Consider the following 15,349-nt stretch of genomic DNA (forward strand, 5'->3'; position numbering starts at 1 on the left):
GTTCCGCCGCCTAGTATGACAAATTTCCAAAAAATCATACAAAACCTCAGGACCTGGTCTATAGTACTTGTACCGGGTCTAAAACCTGCCTGTAACGGGGATAGTATTCCTTCTATATCCATCCACCCATGAACCCTCACCAAAATCATACGGGCAAAAACCTTTTGAAAACAATCAATTAGGCTAATCGGGCGATAGTTCCCTGGATTTGTTCTATCGCCCTTTTTATGTATGGGGAGAATCTCTGCCCCTTTCCAGGTCTTGGGAATGTGGGCACCTCTCGCAATGAGGTTAACTATATATGTTAAGTAAGGTACCCACAGGCCTGTATTTGCTTTAAAGAGGTCAGCCGGAATTTGGTCCAACCCTGGTGCCTTCCCCCTTTTTGTTAGCCCCAATGCATAATCTGTTTCCGCTTCGGTAAAAGACAGAGTCAAATTGTCTGATGTTGCTATCGGCAGCATAGACATTCTAGACGTGGAATCATGGGCCACTGGACAGAATTGGGTAGAGTAATGTTTGATCCAGTCTTCTGGGCAAACATGGTTGGACGGAATGCGAAGCTCACCATCTTTACCACATTTGACAATGTCCCAGAATTTGACATGGTCGTTTGATTGACTAGCTTCCAGAAGATCTGCCCAAAATTCGTCTTCCCATTCCTTTTTTGCCACCCATTGTACTTTTTTGTACCTCTTCCTCGCCTCTTTAACAGCACAGATGTCTCTAGATTTAACTTTTTCTATGAGATGGCTATGAGCCTCTCTACATTCTCTATTGTACCATTTACTTCTTGGGGGGTTCGGATGTCCAGTATTATGATTACATGGTTTCGATAGGATATGTTTAAGTTCGGAAAAACAATTATCATGAATACCCATCAATTTATGTAAATCATCCTGACCCTTTTCAACAGCAACAGACTTCATGTTATTTAGAGCACATGACACTACATTTTCAATGTTGGACTGAACCGTTACATCATTTGAAATTAGTGACCACTTCACTCTCCTCCGGTCATTTGATACAATTATCACCCCAAAACAGTCACAAAGGTAGCAAGCAGGAGCCTACAGGAGTGAGATAAAGGAGTAGGAAGTTTCTGGGAGTGGATTACCAGCTGTAATCCACTCGTAGCCGTTCCTGGGCGCATTGCTGATTTCTTTGGTGATTCTGAGACCCGAGAGACCCTTACTGTTGACATTCTCTTACAGAAGTTGGGCTGCTATCTTTGTGAACCGAGGGAGCGGGACTGCGAGTCCCAGGTGGTAGTGCGCGAAGGAGATCCAGCGCACCTGGGACTCTTCCCGCCTCCCCTCCACTCTCCCCACTATATAATTAATTACCTACGCGCTCCGCGCGTCGCGCCCATGCGAAGCCCGGGCAAAGGGCGGGCCGTTTGAGGCCATTCGAGAACGGTCGAGACCGGGTCCGGGCTATCCCCCTTGTTTCCGTCATCCCGTTTGAGCACTATTCCCATAACACCAAGAACGATCCATGGCGACCAGGGAAACAAGGAGTAAGAGTGCACTGACTGCTGGAGCAGCAAAAGGTACTTTGGACAATTATTTTGTTAAAGCTGGGTCCCTCTTAATAGATGAGATTACGATTCTGGAAAGGCGTATATCTCAAGAAATAGATTGGGTCCGAAGATCTTCTATAGGGCCCTTAGCACTAGCAAAGACCCCAGAGAACAGACTGAACTGTACTACTCCAGAGATTGGGGAAAATGTGGCTGGTGGGACGTTAGCTTCGACAAATTCGATTAATTCTACCTTGTATAACATTGGAAGTGACACGAGTATGCCCGATGATCTTAGTCTGTTACCCCTACCTCACATCCAAGCGCACCAGTCCCCCCCCTCCCCTCATAGATACTATGGCCAATATTGATTCTATTACTGCTAGCGCAAGCTGTACTATGCAGGGGGAAAGGGAAGGCGCAATACCGAAAAGGAAAAGAGGGACGCATAACAATGGAGGGCGTAAAGCTTAAATATCCAAGAACGCTGGAACAGTGGAGGGTAGTATACAAGGACCACCTAAAAAGGGACCTGCTCTTCCGGCTAAAATCACACCCTCACCTACTGTCTCATTGCTAACGCAGACACCAACCTGCGCAACTCCGTCCCCGCTTATAACCCCAGAGGTTCACAATTTGACCTTAACGAAGATTGAAGAATTATTGAGGACACTCCTAAACCCCCTAGATTTACGATTACTAAAGATAGAAGCCAGGCTATCAATGATAGAAAAAACAACGGCACATCTTGCCGATACATTTAAGTTAAATAATAATGCAGTAAAAGGAGGGGACGAGGCGATGAGCAGGAAGGCCGCACCTAAGTTACCATCAAAGGACGCTCGGCTAGCTCCTAAGCTACCACAAATACAAACACATACTTCTATAGCACACTCAGCTAATATTATGGTTATTGATGACACCTCACAAACATTACCCTCACCAGTAATTACTGCCACTTCCCAGACGACTGAAGCTAACTTAAAACTGAGCCGTCCACATAAAGATGCCGCTATCACACAAGACGCACATATTATCAGTAAAACTCCCAGGCCTGTGAACTTGCCGCCTGAGTCAAGCCCGTACACAGTCATTTTGGCTGGTGTACCTGAGTTGAACCCTGAGTGCAAGGAATCCGTCTTCACTCTCAGGAACAAGGCAATTAATTGGCTTTCCTTGAATAGACCCCTACCTCATGGAATTACTAGCGGGATCCTTATGGTTAGGAGAGTCCCATGGTTGGCCTCCACAGAGAAAACAATCAATGGAGATTGCGTTATAATACATTTCAAAGACCCTAGGACTGTTTCCCACATTTGTGGATGGTCACACTTTGAACAGGGGACACATATTCAATCACTACCTCTTTCCTTCTTTTATCCACCACGATATAACCTACATGAGGAAGAGGGCTGGCACACCGTTCCTAGGAGGGGGAGAGGTTGGGACGCTAGAGCTAGGGGCGCCTTCCACCACCTTAGACCACTTCAGCCACACTTCTTTCCCACACTTAATAGATATAGCAGCCTGGAAATGGTGGACTGACGTAACTGGCCTGGGAGGTGGGAGCGGGGTGACCATCTGACAACATACATTATAGGAAGTACTAGTCCACAAGTTCTAAGCCCTGCTAGCCCTCTGAAGAAAAAACATTGCAGCAAGCCCTACAATGATAGCACAGAGATCCATCCAAATAAACCGGGCCCCCCATTTATTTTAGAGGGTCTGGGAACTGAGTTATGGGAACGACCGTTTAGCGTTCCATTACAGCTTAGTAGAACGGATATAGTGGCACCTACTGCTCCAGTTTCGAAACCCAGGTCAACCTCCCTCAAGCTTTTGTCCTGGAACGTGGCTGGCCTGGGTAACAAACTGAACTGCCCCGATTGGAGCGCATTCATTGAGGGCAAAGACATATGCCTGTTTCAGGAGACCTGGGCCAGAGAAGCCACACTTAGACGAGGCTTTGCGGCTTTCTCAATCCCAGCGAAGTGGAGAGGGAAGGGGCGCCCCTCGGGAGGACTTGCAACCTGGGTGGCTGTCGACCTGGGATGCAAGGCTTCAACCCTTCCATCAGCTTCTGTCGACATTCTGGGGGTCTTGCTGGAGTGGCCAAACTCGAACAGATTGATCGTGGTAAACTGCTACTCTAGGTCAGTAAACATCACACAAGAGTCAGACACCATTGATCAACTTTCGGCTTTCCTTAGCGACATCCCCCAGGGCACACCGTTCTTGGTGGGTGGCGACCTAAATTGTAATTTTGAGCCTCTTCAAGGCTTATTGGACGGTCTAACTCAGGAGGAGGATGCGGCGTGGCTGGTGCCCCCCTCGACAGCTCCCTCCCCCAGAGCCTGGACACCATTGGCTCTGCAGATTACCACCTTAACCCTGAAGTGGGGTATACGTCCTTACTTGTAATGGACGTATAAGCTCAGACGTCCCACCTAAATGTACTTACCACAGAGAGGGTAGAGAGTCGAGATTGGACTATATTTTGGTCCAACTCTCTATGTGGTCACATATAACTGACTTCCGGGTAACAACTAGGGAAGGTAGTGACCACAATGCGTTAGAACTGGAATATGCGATCTCCGATTTGGAAGGCAGAGGGGTGGTGCGAGAGGACGCTGCCCCAGAATTGGCGCTCTCAAATAATAGAAGGCGAGTGAGGTGGGAGAAGCTAGCCTCCAACCCTGAGACGGTTCTTGAAAAAGTCTGCATTGATAATGGACCTACCTACCTCCCAGGGCATACATAAGGAGCTCTGGATCACCCATGAGAACTTAGTTGAGTCTGTGGCTGAAGTCCTTTTCACCACAGGAAAGAGGCGGCATTACGACCGCCCCAGCTGGTACAATCAGGCTTGCTGGGAGGCTAAATCAGATCTCCTGGTTCTAATTAAAAACGGAGCAGAAAGCCTGCTATCCAGGAAAGTAGAAGGGCTTACAAGCACCTGACTACCAATGCTAAAAGTGAATGGGAACATGAAAAATGGGCAAATCTTGCCATAACCCTAGCGACTAGGGACTCTCGCAAATTTTGCCGCTTGGTTAACACAGGGTCTGAAGAGCTAGTTTCTGCAATAGAACCAAATATCTCAGCTAAGACCTGGCAGGCCCATTTTCAGTCCCTCTATAAGCTACCTGATGATGTTATTAATGACACTTCTCTCAATACTAACGAACCAGTGGAGGGGGATCCCTTCACAGAGATGGAAGTTCGAGCCGCTATTGCAGGGCTGGCACCAGGCAAGGCGCCCGGTTTGGATGGCTTGCCGGGTGACCTATTCAAACACGAGCCTGATGTTTGGGCTCCTTACCTGGTTCTGATATTCAATGCGGTTCTTGGGGGTATGGAGGTTCACAGCACCTGGCTGGGCGCAGAGATTGTTCCCATATTTAAGAAGGGGTCACCTCTGCTCCCAGCCAATTACAGGCCTATTAGCCTCATAGACGTATCCCAGAAGTTATTTGGTAGGCTTGTATTAGATCGCCTTCAAAACTGGATAGATGACTTTACCATTCTCAGCCCTTACCAGGCGGGATTTAGAAGAGGGGTCTCTACTACGGACCAGATATTCCGCCTGAATCTCCTCTATTGGAAGACTGCGGTTATCGAGGGCGGTAGCTTGTACACGGTATTCATGGACTTGCGAGCCGCCTTCGATCTTGTACCTAGAAATAGACTATGGTCTGTACTGAAGGAGCTGGGCATCCCGGTTGAGATCCTGACTATCCTGTCAAGATTACATCATGGAAACTTCGCACGTGTCAGGTGTGGTCGAAATGGGGCTCTCTCAGATAGGTTCCCTGTTGACAGAGGGGTGAGACAGGGTTGTGTGCTTGCACCGACCCTGTTTTGCCTCTTTGTCAACGGGGTAATCGCGCACCTGACCGGGATTGGCGACATTGATGCCCCAAAGTTAAACGGCAGCAGGGTGCCTGCTATTATGTTTGCAGATGACACCCTGCTGCTGTCTAAATACCCAATGGGAATCCAAAGAGTCCTGAATGGGTTTGCAGCCTTTTGTGTAGAGCGGGGACTTGAGATTAACGTGCTAAAAACTAAATTCATGATTCTCAATCCCCCTCTCTCAACACGCCCTAACCCCTCCATAGGTCAATCAAGACTAGAGAGGGTTTTTACATTTGAATATTTGGGCTTAACCATTAATCAGGACATGACTTGGGACACACACCGGACCAGGGCTAACATGAAACTGGCCCAATTAACCGGGGGTATTTCTAGGATGGCAAACAAATCGACCTATAAACCTTTTGGTGCCACCCTAGAAATTTACAAAATGCAGGCTAGAGGTGCAGTTTTATATGGAGGGGAATTATGGGGGCATACTCCGGCCCAAAACCTCCAGACCACGGAAAACAATTTTATCAGGCAGTTGGCGGCGTTACCTGCAAGCACTCCGCTTCTTCCACTGAGACTCGATCTGGGTCTAAGACCTATATCGGAGGAACTGGGTCTAAGACCAGTTATCTTCTGGCGACGCATTTGGAGCAAGCCTGAACTTATAGATTACAGGAACGAGCTACAAGAGATTCTCTGCTCGCCTAAATCAAGAAAAATCCTATGGCTAAGGTATATCAAGCAAACATGCGAGACATTAGGCAGATTTGATCTATGGCTGGACCCAGCTAACACATGCACTAGGATTCTACGCAAACTTTTAGTTAAGGACTTTCATGAGCTGAACTTAACGCTAACAATGGGGAAAATAAGAGAGGGGTCCCTGACGGACTTGTTTATTAAATCAAAAGACTCGTATTTACTAGAATGTGTGCTAGATGACATTTCACCTGTCTTCACAAGGAAACTTTATATGCAATGGCGCTATAGCACACTCCCCATAAGGTCCTTTACTATTCATTGGGCCCAGTCCACATCTAGCGAGCAGTGTCCGTCTTGCCCACAATATCGGGAAGACGATCTGCATATCTTATTTTTCTGCAAGGCGTACCAAAGACCAAGGAAGTACTGGCTTGTCCCTCTTCTTAAAAATTTGTGCTTTAAACTACACCTCCCTGCCTATAGGATTCCAAAAACTGACCTCTCACCTCCCATTGTGTTCGCGGTCGCTACATTTTTGACTGCGATGTGGCACATCCGTACCCGCTCTTTGAAACAAGAGCAAGCATTGGGATAAATGAATTGTTCTAATGAATTGTAATTGTAACGCACAGCCTATGAAATTATCACTTTTGTAATGCTTTTTTAATGATTTTGGGTGTATATTATCTGCTTGTTTTAACTGTATACCTGTTTTGCACATCCTTTATGATCTAAAATTGATCGCAATAAAGATCGAAACTGAACTTCTTGCGGCTGAAGCTTTTATTTTTTTAAAAGTCTTTTTTCACTTTTTGATATTTGCCTTTCAGCTAGTGCCATCTACAACATCATCTCTGAATCAAAGCACTCTTCAGAGAGTAAGAGGAGAGTGGAGGTGATTGATCTGACAATTGACAGCTCGTCTGAGGAGGATGAGCCACCACCCAAGAAGCAGTGCACAGTCAACACCACATCCATCCTTTCGTCCTCAGCACAGAAGGGGTATGCAAGGCATTGCCATCCACAATGCCTCCAGCCTTTTTGTAATGCTTGAGTCCAGCATGTGACAGGCTTGAATTTCCATTTTCCTGTGTGTCTGATCAGTAAAAGCATAAGTCTAAAAAAGCATTCTAAGACTGTCCAAGTACAATACTTGATACAGAGATGTAGGAAGATCAGTATGTGACAACAAATTTCATTCCAGCTCTCTGGGTTGCCTTAGGCCCAAAGTATCTAGAAATGGAGGATACATTTGCTCCAGATATTATCACACTTTAAAATTATGAAGCAATATGTAGTTAGAGTTTGTGCTTTAAAACGTTTCTTACTTTAAATGCAAGTCTATCAGCGCGCACTGTGAAGTGGTCAATCCTTGTGTAATGGTGTCAACCCTTGTTGTACATGTTCCTCTGTTGTTGGCAGGGACCAACTGTTGTAGATTGCTTTTAACAAATGTGAAGTGCCGACATTGGCTCTTGGTTGCTAGCTGTTGTTGGATGATGTTGTCTGGTATGTGATCAGCTGTTGTTGCATGTGGTGAGCTGTTTTGCAGTGTGTTGAATTGCTCAAGACGTTCTCCAGTCTTGTGTGCTATTGTGCAATTTGGAGAGCTGTTTTGCAGGTGTGGTAAGCCATTGTGCGATGTAGTCAGCCACTGTAAGTTGTGGTTTTAAGTTGCGAGATGCTTTCATAGCGGGTTGTGGAGGCATGGGCAGTTGCTGTGGACTATGGTAAGCTGCCATGATCAGCTAATATGGGGTATGGTCAGTTGCTGTGGGATTGTTACAGGGAGTTTCAGGGGTGTGGTCAACAATTGGATCACGTAGTAAGATGTTACATGGATTGGTAGGCCATTTTTAGCCATGGAGATGTGGTCAGACTTCATCAAGCCTGATATAAGAACGGTGCAAGCATTTTAGGAGGGAGTGCAGCATAGATTTCATTTCAGTTATGGAGTTAAGAAATACTGATATTTGTAGTCCTCAGAATTGTCTGTACAAATGGGGCAACTTCATAAAGGAGTTTTAGGTGAAGAAACGCTGACTTTCTGTTTATATTCACATGGGGCTCCAGGAACCCACATGATGAAAAGGGCGCCCAGGAAGAGCTACTGATGGGTATTTTTCAATAACTATGAATCATGTACCCTGTCTAGTGAACTAGTATCACTCCTTCCATCACATAGTCGTCTCTTGTGAATTGCATACCCTTTGACCCTCCACTATTATTTGTATTGTGTCTAGTTACTTTCGGGGAGTGTAGTGCTGAGTGGTCATTAAAAATGTATCCCTGAGACCCAAACCCATTCTGATTTGTTTGATGCTCCATGGACTGGTCAGCAGGGAAAGTTGGTCCCACATGGTGGACCAGATACATGATGGAAGTAAGGGGTTTGCCTTTGGGCAGGCAGTTACCAGAATGTTAAGGTGTCCAGACCCATTTGTTCAAAAGTAAGAATGTCTTAAAAGCATTATACATAAGTGATTGTTATTAATCCTGCTTTGGATGTACATGCAGCAATCAACTATCCTTTGACAATGTTTGTGTATCATCACCCCAGATATGGTAGGCATCCTTGTAAATGTCTTGAATTGTTTCTGGTACATCAGAGAACACATTGAAGATGATTGTCAATATGGCCAATCCAAGAGTTTCACTGTTTAAAGTATTGTTGGTAAAGAATATTAATGTCCTGGATTCACCATTGATTAATGGCATGCGCATGAAAAAAACAACCTAATTGAGAGCAGTCTCAAAGAAGCTCATAGCATCTATCAGATTTAATTACTGAATATATTCTCAATTTTGTCGAAAGCTGCAGATACATTAGCATAGTCAAGGCTGTAATTGAATCCTTTTCTGGTTTCACATGCTGTGCATTATTCCGCCATCTAGTAGCTGAGTCCGAAATTCTCGTTCTTTCTTTTTGCTTTTTTTTTCTGTGGGCGGCGTCCACCACCATTTGGTGGTATGCCTGTTGCAAATATAATGTCAGACGGGCCCCGGATGTTACTATGCATAGTCACAATCTTCAGAAGATTTTTTCTGCCATTGGGTCTGAAAGCCACAGAGGAGCTGAGTTTTTACAAAAGAATTCATTTTTTGTCTAAAATCTACCAAATTGCTGAAGATCGTGAAGAAAAGAGTAGAGAGCAGGGGACCCTTCTCTCCCAATGTGGTACCTCGCCGGAGACAATCACGTGGTAGGAGAATGAGGACAGGCAGGGAACATGGAAAATGACCCCTTTAAATTCTGCCACCATAGGTTTGCACAGTGAGATCCTGAGGAAGTCTGTAACCTGTTTCCCACAAGACCACAGGGACGAGGACTGCGCCGTATTCGTCCCTAAGACCTTGAGGGTACGGTGACGACAAAGGCTCCAACATTACACCATGACCAGCCAAAAGTCTCCGGTATCACTCAAACACCTAGGCCTATCGAGTGACAATGAAGAAAATGTCAAGCAGGCCGAAAGGGCATGCGACTCAGAGTCAGACGTTAGAACCTATGCAGGAGATGCTGAGCAAAAACAAACTGTGAAGAAGTCGACGAAAGAGTCAGAAAAAGGGGTGCATATGGTAATCTGACCCCTGAAAGACTCCGACCCAAACCCCTTGGACAGAAAATTAAAAAATGCAACTACTGAATGGAAACAAACTTTGACCGAAAGCCAGCCAAAGAGGCCTATGGATGCTGGAAAAACCCAATTGAAGCCTCTGACGGTTCGATCCAGTAAAGAGGGAGCTACGGAGGGGACTAAACCTTCGATATCGACAGAATCATCAACTGCTGAAGAGAGACCTTCGGCGGCGCTCTGTGCCGAACAGAAGGCACAGGGGGTAGAGAAGAACAGAAGGCTTGAGGCCAAAATGGCAACACTCCTGCAAAATAAAGAGTTTGACGACTCATTAAGGGAATTCATAATCTCGTCAAAACCGTTGATGCCACTTGAAGATGACCAGACAGCTTTAGACGCTCCTGCAACACCAGAGCCATGGGAAGAGGAATCCAAAGAGGATAGAGTGAAGAGACAGAGAGATTCGAAGAATAGGAGTCGTGAAACAAACTCGACACCGAATCCCCAGAGGAAGGTATAGTCAACTATCCTTCATCACCAGATGACCTCTCAATGTATAACAGTCTCATCAAGAGGGATGCAGAGACTTCTGGTGTAAAGCTGGAGGAGGAAAAGGTTGACTCTTGTTTTCTTCTAGAAACACTTATGCCACCCAACAGGGGGGCAACCTGTACTTACCCATGCTGCCTAGCATACTGTACATGGGTCAAGAGTCGTTTAAAGAACGTGCAACTGAAAAGGCAGTAACACAAACGGGTTGTAAAGAAGTACAAACCCTCAACCGAAGACCCAAAGTATATACAGGGTAATGTACCAGCTCATTCTATAATTGTCACCATAACAAGAAGGTGCAACAACGCACCAACCTCCACAGGATCACCATCCAGAAAAAATGAGCAGAAGACTCGACATGGTGGGAAGAAAAATGGAGAGAGAGGCCACAACACAGTGGGACGAAATGGGGTCCCTCATGCAACACCTTCCTGAAGAGGTCAAGAAAAGGGTTAAAGCAGTCATGCAGGAGGGACAGAACAATGCAAATACATGCCTAAAATCGGCCCTAGATGCAGCAGATACATCCAGCAGGCAGAAGGCATGCATGGTTAAGAGTGTCGGCTTTAAACCAGACGTGCAAGCCTCCATCATCAACAGTGCCCTTCACCGCCAATGCCCTGTTCAGTCAAGCTGTCCACGAGTCTTTACAGCAAATCAAAAAAGACAATGAAATGGCTGGGGCGATGGGATCTCATCAATTCAGAGACTCCATCAGAAGGTGAGGAATCATTACACGAATCTCCACAGGAAAGCTCCTTTCATACAGGGGCAATAAAAACAAGCCACAAAGCAGTACTCATCAAGCCCTGCAACAATCACGTTCCAACAGAGGCAATACCCTGTCAGGCAGCCCTTTCGGGTGTGAAGAAGGGGAAGAGGACAAAACCCACGAGGGGGAGGAGCAACAAGCAACTTAACCAGCTGCAGCAGAGGCCGCCACAGAACACCGGTGGGAGAATAAGATTGTTCCCTAGGGAATGGGAAAAAATAACATTAGACAAATGGATCTTAAATGTCGTATGTCATGGATACTGGGTAAAACTCACCAAAGAACCTCCACAATAGAGCTCCGAATGCAAACTATTTTATGGGGAGGAAGTAACAAAATTAAACAAGCATTTACAATGCAACGGTTTCGCCTTCGGAAAAGTTAGAGCTATTGGCATTGTAAATGACAAACTTTTTATTTATGTGTTGGTTTTGAAAACAGATAAATAAATGGCATTGTCATTTACAATGCCAATAGCTTACTCTTTCGCAAATGCAAGACGTATTGCATTTGCACACACACACCCACACAAGAGCCCCCCCACACACACCACACAAGAGCCCCCCACACACACCACACAAGAGCCCCCCACACACACCACACAAGAGCCCCCCACACACGCAAGAGCCTGCAAGATGAGACATTTCTTCCTGTTGTACAAAAGGAAATTACAGCCATGCCTGCTGTCAAGGATAACAAATGACTTAACTGGGAATGAGGTGACAAATGGGATGGCCAGGGCAAAGGACCTCGAAGCTGTCCGAGTCGCAGTTCCACTTCTTAGACATACAGCTGTTATTCTTACAGAAACTACGCAACAACTTTCAGAATGGCAATGACACATCCAAGATAAAAATCATCTACTCCTGGTTTCCAAGAAGAAGAAACAAGAAAGCTCAGAAACATCACAAACTATTTTTGAATATTAATTAAGTGTGAACCTTTCCAATGACGTTAATTCTGCAAAAATCCAGGGGAATCGGACAAGACAGAATGCAACATTTGATCCATGACGCCATCACGCACATCCCACAAAGTTCGGATACTCAAAATAGTTAGGTAGCCAGGAGCTCATAACGGTACTACTGGCCAAAACACAACATCCACTAACATACAACTTAACAAAACATCTAACAAAGATCATCTATGAAATAGACTAGCTTTCAAGGCTCCCAACAGCAATTCTTCCACCATAAGCCCACCACACCAATGCACCTGGAATAAGTACGAATTGACTCTAAACTGACAGCGTACAGACCTCTGCCCTTGTTCATTAAGCCCAACATTCTTTAAATCTGACACATTTCACATAACAGATCATCATTCCCTACACTGACCACAGAGGTGCCACAAATAAACAAGCAACGGGGGGGATGAACTCACGCACACAAGCAACGAGGGGGGGAGGAGCTCACGCACACAAGCAACGAGGGGGGGGGAGGGTGAGGGCAGGAACGTGGTTTATTCTCACAGATACTTTTCTAATGGGCCAACACAGACATTCATCAAACTCTCAAGCATCTTCAAACTGATATTGTTTCCATTCATGTTTTCGTTGGGGTGGTTTAGGGTAATGTGGTTGAATATACCGTATAAATCACACAATTTACATCTCGTGCGAGAGAATCTATTGACTGGTGTAAGCGAGAGCCATTCAGCTCAGACTGCCATAGCAGATTGATGCGAGTTCTCAAGAATGCACAGCTCGTTTAGATCGTCATCTTGCATTCCCTACACTGACCACAGAGGTGCCACAAATAAACAAGCAACGGGGGGGGATGAACTCACGCACACAAGCAAGGAGGGGGGAGGAGCTCACGCACACAAGCAACGAGGGGAGGGATGAGGGCAGGAACGTGGTTTATTCTCACAGATACTTTTCTAATGGGCCAACACAGACATTCATCAAACTCTCAAGCATCTTCAAACTGATATTGTTTCCATTCATGTTTTCGTTGGGGTGGTTTAGGGTAATGTGGTTGAATATACTGTATAAATCACATAATTTACATCTCGTGCGAGAGAATCTATTGACTGGTGTAAGCGAGAGCCATTCAGCTCGCTCAGACTGCCATAGCAGATTGATGCGAGTTCTCAAGAATGCACAGCGCGTTTAGATCGTCATCTTGAGACCATACACGTAATGTGAAAAACATATAAAAATGGCGGCGTGATGTTATAAACACCAAGAGGTGTACGCATGCAAGAGGGAAAGCAAGAAACACAACTCCCTTTTTACGGCTAAAATGCTAAATAAGCCGTTTAAGTCATGCGTACTGGGCACGCATTAAGAGAAAACTCGGGGGCAGAGTGCAGTAGGATTAAGAAAATCTGATATTTCTGAGGTAATCTCCCCCGCCACTTCCACTGCCAAAGTGCACGTGAAATAAAGTGAACCAGAAATGCTTTTATTCACCGCCACTTCCTCTGCCAAAGTGCACGTGAAATAAAGTGAACCAGAAATGCTTTTATTCTGCAATTATATTTTGCACACAGTCGAGGCAGAAGTCTTCCCGTGTAATATGCGGCCATGTATTGCATCGCCTTCACGCGCCCCCTCCTTCCCAACTTGGCACTAGCCAAAGAAGCTGGACTGTGAGCGTGAGAAATGTTGACATGTTGACACAAGCATTTACAAGTACGTGTAGGAAAATACTAAAACTTACCTCCGGGAGTCGGCTCGGAGTAGGGAGCAGGTCTGCGTCCTCACAGGGAGAGCCGTCCGGCTGGTGTGAGGAAGGATGCCGAAGAAAGAAAAAAAAATAAACACGCCCACCGCCGCGATGACGATCAGAAAAGGGTGGAGAGGGAAAAAATCTCGGGAACGCCCACGAATCTGGTCCGGCCATGACGGACAGATCTCTGTTCCAATGGCTAGCCTCCATTTATGGAGCTAGCCAATGGAACAGAGGGCGTAATCCCAAGCCCACTCTGTTATAACATAAGATTTCTCCTGGGCGGAGCTAGGAGCTCCGGCCCCAGGCGAAACCTAAAAAGGAGGTGAAGGAATCCTTGCGAAAGAATGCCATCGAAAGACTATCTCCAAAGGAAAGAAACAAAGGAAACTATTCATCATACTTGGTGGTTCCAAAACAGATTTTAACTCTGAGACCAATCATAGACCTCAGATTCCTGAACAAATACATATGTACTCAACACTTGAGGATGACAACACTCCAAGGAGTGATCCCACTTCTAAAACAAGGAGACTACATGACTACACTAGATCTCATGAAAGACGCCTACCTACACATCCCTATGAAAAGGGACACACAAAGTACCTCAGATCTGTACTAGACAAAGTACACTACCAATTCTAGGTACTAGCATTCAGCATAAAGTCAGCACCAAGTGTCTTTACAAAGTGCCTCACTGCAGTTGCTGCTTACATAGGAAGATAAGGAATAAGAAATACCTATATACCCATATCTAGACAATTGTCTAGTAAAAGCAAAGTCAAATCAGAAATGCCAAAGAGACATTCAAACAGTATTCACAACTTTAGAACATCTGGGTTGCTTTATAAACCACAAGAAGTCATCACCACAAACTGAACAAGTAAAGGTGTTCCTGGGGGCGACCCTAAATTCAAAGACTGCTTGAGCAAAGCCCGTCCCAAATGGACCAAGACAATGGCAGCGCAAGCTCACCTATTCCAGAAGGGGAAGTCTTGAAAAGTAAGAACAGTCCTGAAACTAATGGGCATGATGGTATTGTGCATGCTGCTCATAACACATGCGAAACTACATATGTGACCTTTCCAAGAATGGATCTAAAGGTGCAGGGAGTTGCGAAGATCTAGTGGTTGTCACAGTAGAGGTACAAAATGAGAAACAATGGTGGAAATCAAGACAATAGATCTGTTTGCAACAGCAGAAAACACAAAAGCCAACACTTCGCCTCCAGGTTTGAACTACACCGCTCAGAGTGGAATGCCCTGTCACTAAACTGGTCAGGGAGATTTGCTCACGCCTTTCCACTGATTCACCTAATACACAAGGTGCTAGGAAAAGCCAGGCAGTCCTGGACAAACCTCATCCTCATAGCCCCTCAATGGGCTAGACAGACCTGGTACTCTGATTTACTAGAGATGTCCATGGGACCAATAAGCACGTTCAAAGCAGATCTGGACCTACTAACTATGCAGAAGGGGAGAGAGTACCACCTGGAGCCAGCAACACTCAGCCTAGCGGCATGGCCCCTGAGTATATAGAGTTTGGGCATCTGCAGCGAATGCCCAGGGCATTGGAAATCTTTAAAGAAACAAGACGACCTACCACAAGAAAATGTTATGCAGCAAAGTGGTGCACAAATACAAAAAGATTGGAAAAAAATACTGGAATTGAAACTGTACTA

The 15,349-nt window shown here is 45.6% G+C and overlaps 1 protein-coding gene across 2 annotated transcripts in view; it reads left to right on the forward strand.

Annotated features, from left to right (window-relative positions):
* The window catches only part of PIAS3 (protein inhibitor of activated STAT 3), a 324,307-nt gene that overhangs the window by 234,543 nt on the left and 74,415 nt on the right, over window positions 1-15,349 (forward strand). For both annotated transcript variants that reach the window (XM_078670587.1, XM_078670585.1), the window contains exon 11: window positions 6,922-7,093. In XM_078670587.1, coding sequence (XP_078526713.1) covers window positions 6,922-7,093 — 172 coding nt within the window. The remainder of the gene's footprint in view (window positions 1-6,921; window positions 7,094-15,349) is intronic.

This window comes from Lissotriton helveticus, chromosome 12 (genome assembly GCF_964261635.1).
Source record: "Lissotriton helveticus chromosome 12, aLisHel1.1, whole genome shotgun sequence".
NCBI classification, from domain to species: domain Eukaryota; kingdom Metazoa; phylum Chordata; class Amphibia; order Caudata; family Salamandridae; genus Lissotriton; species Lissotriton helveticus.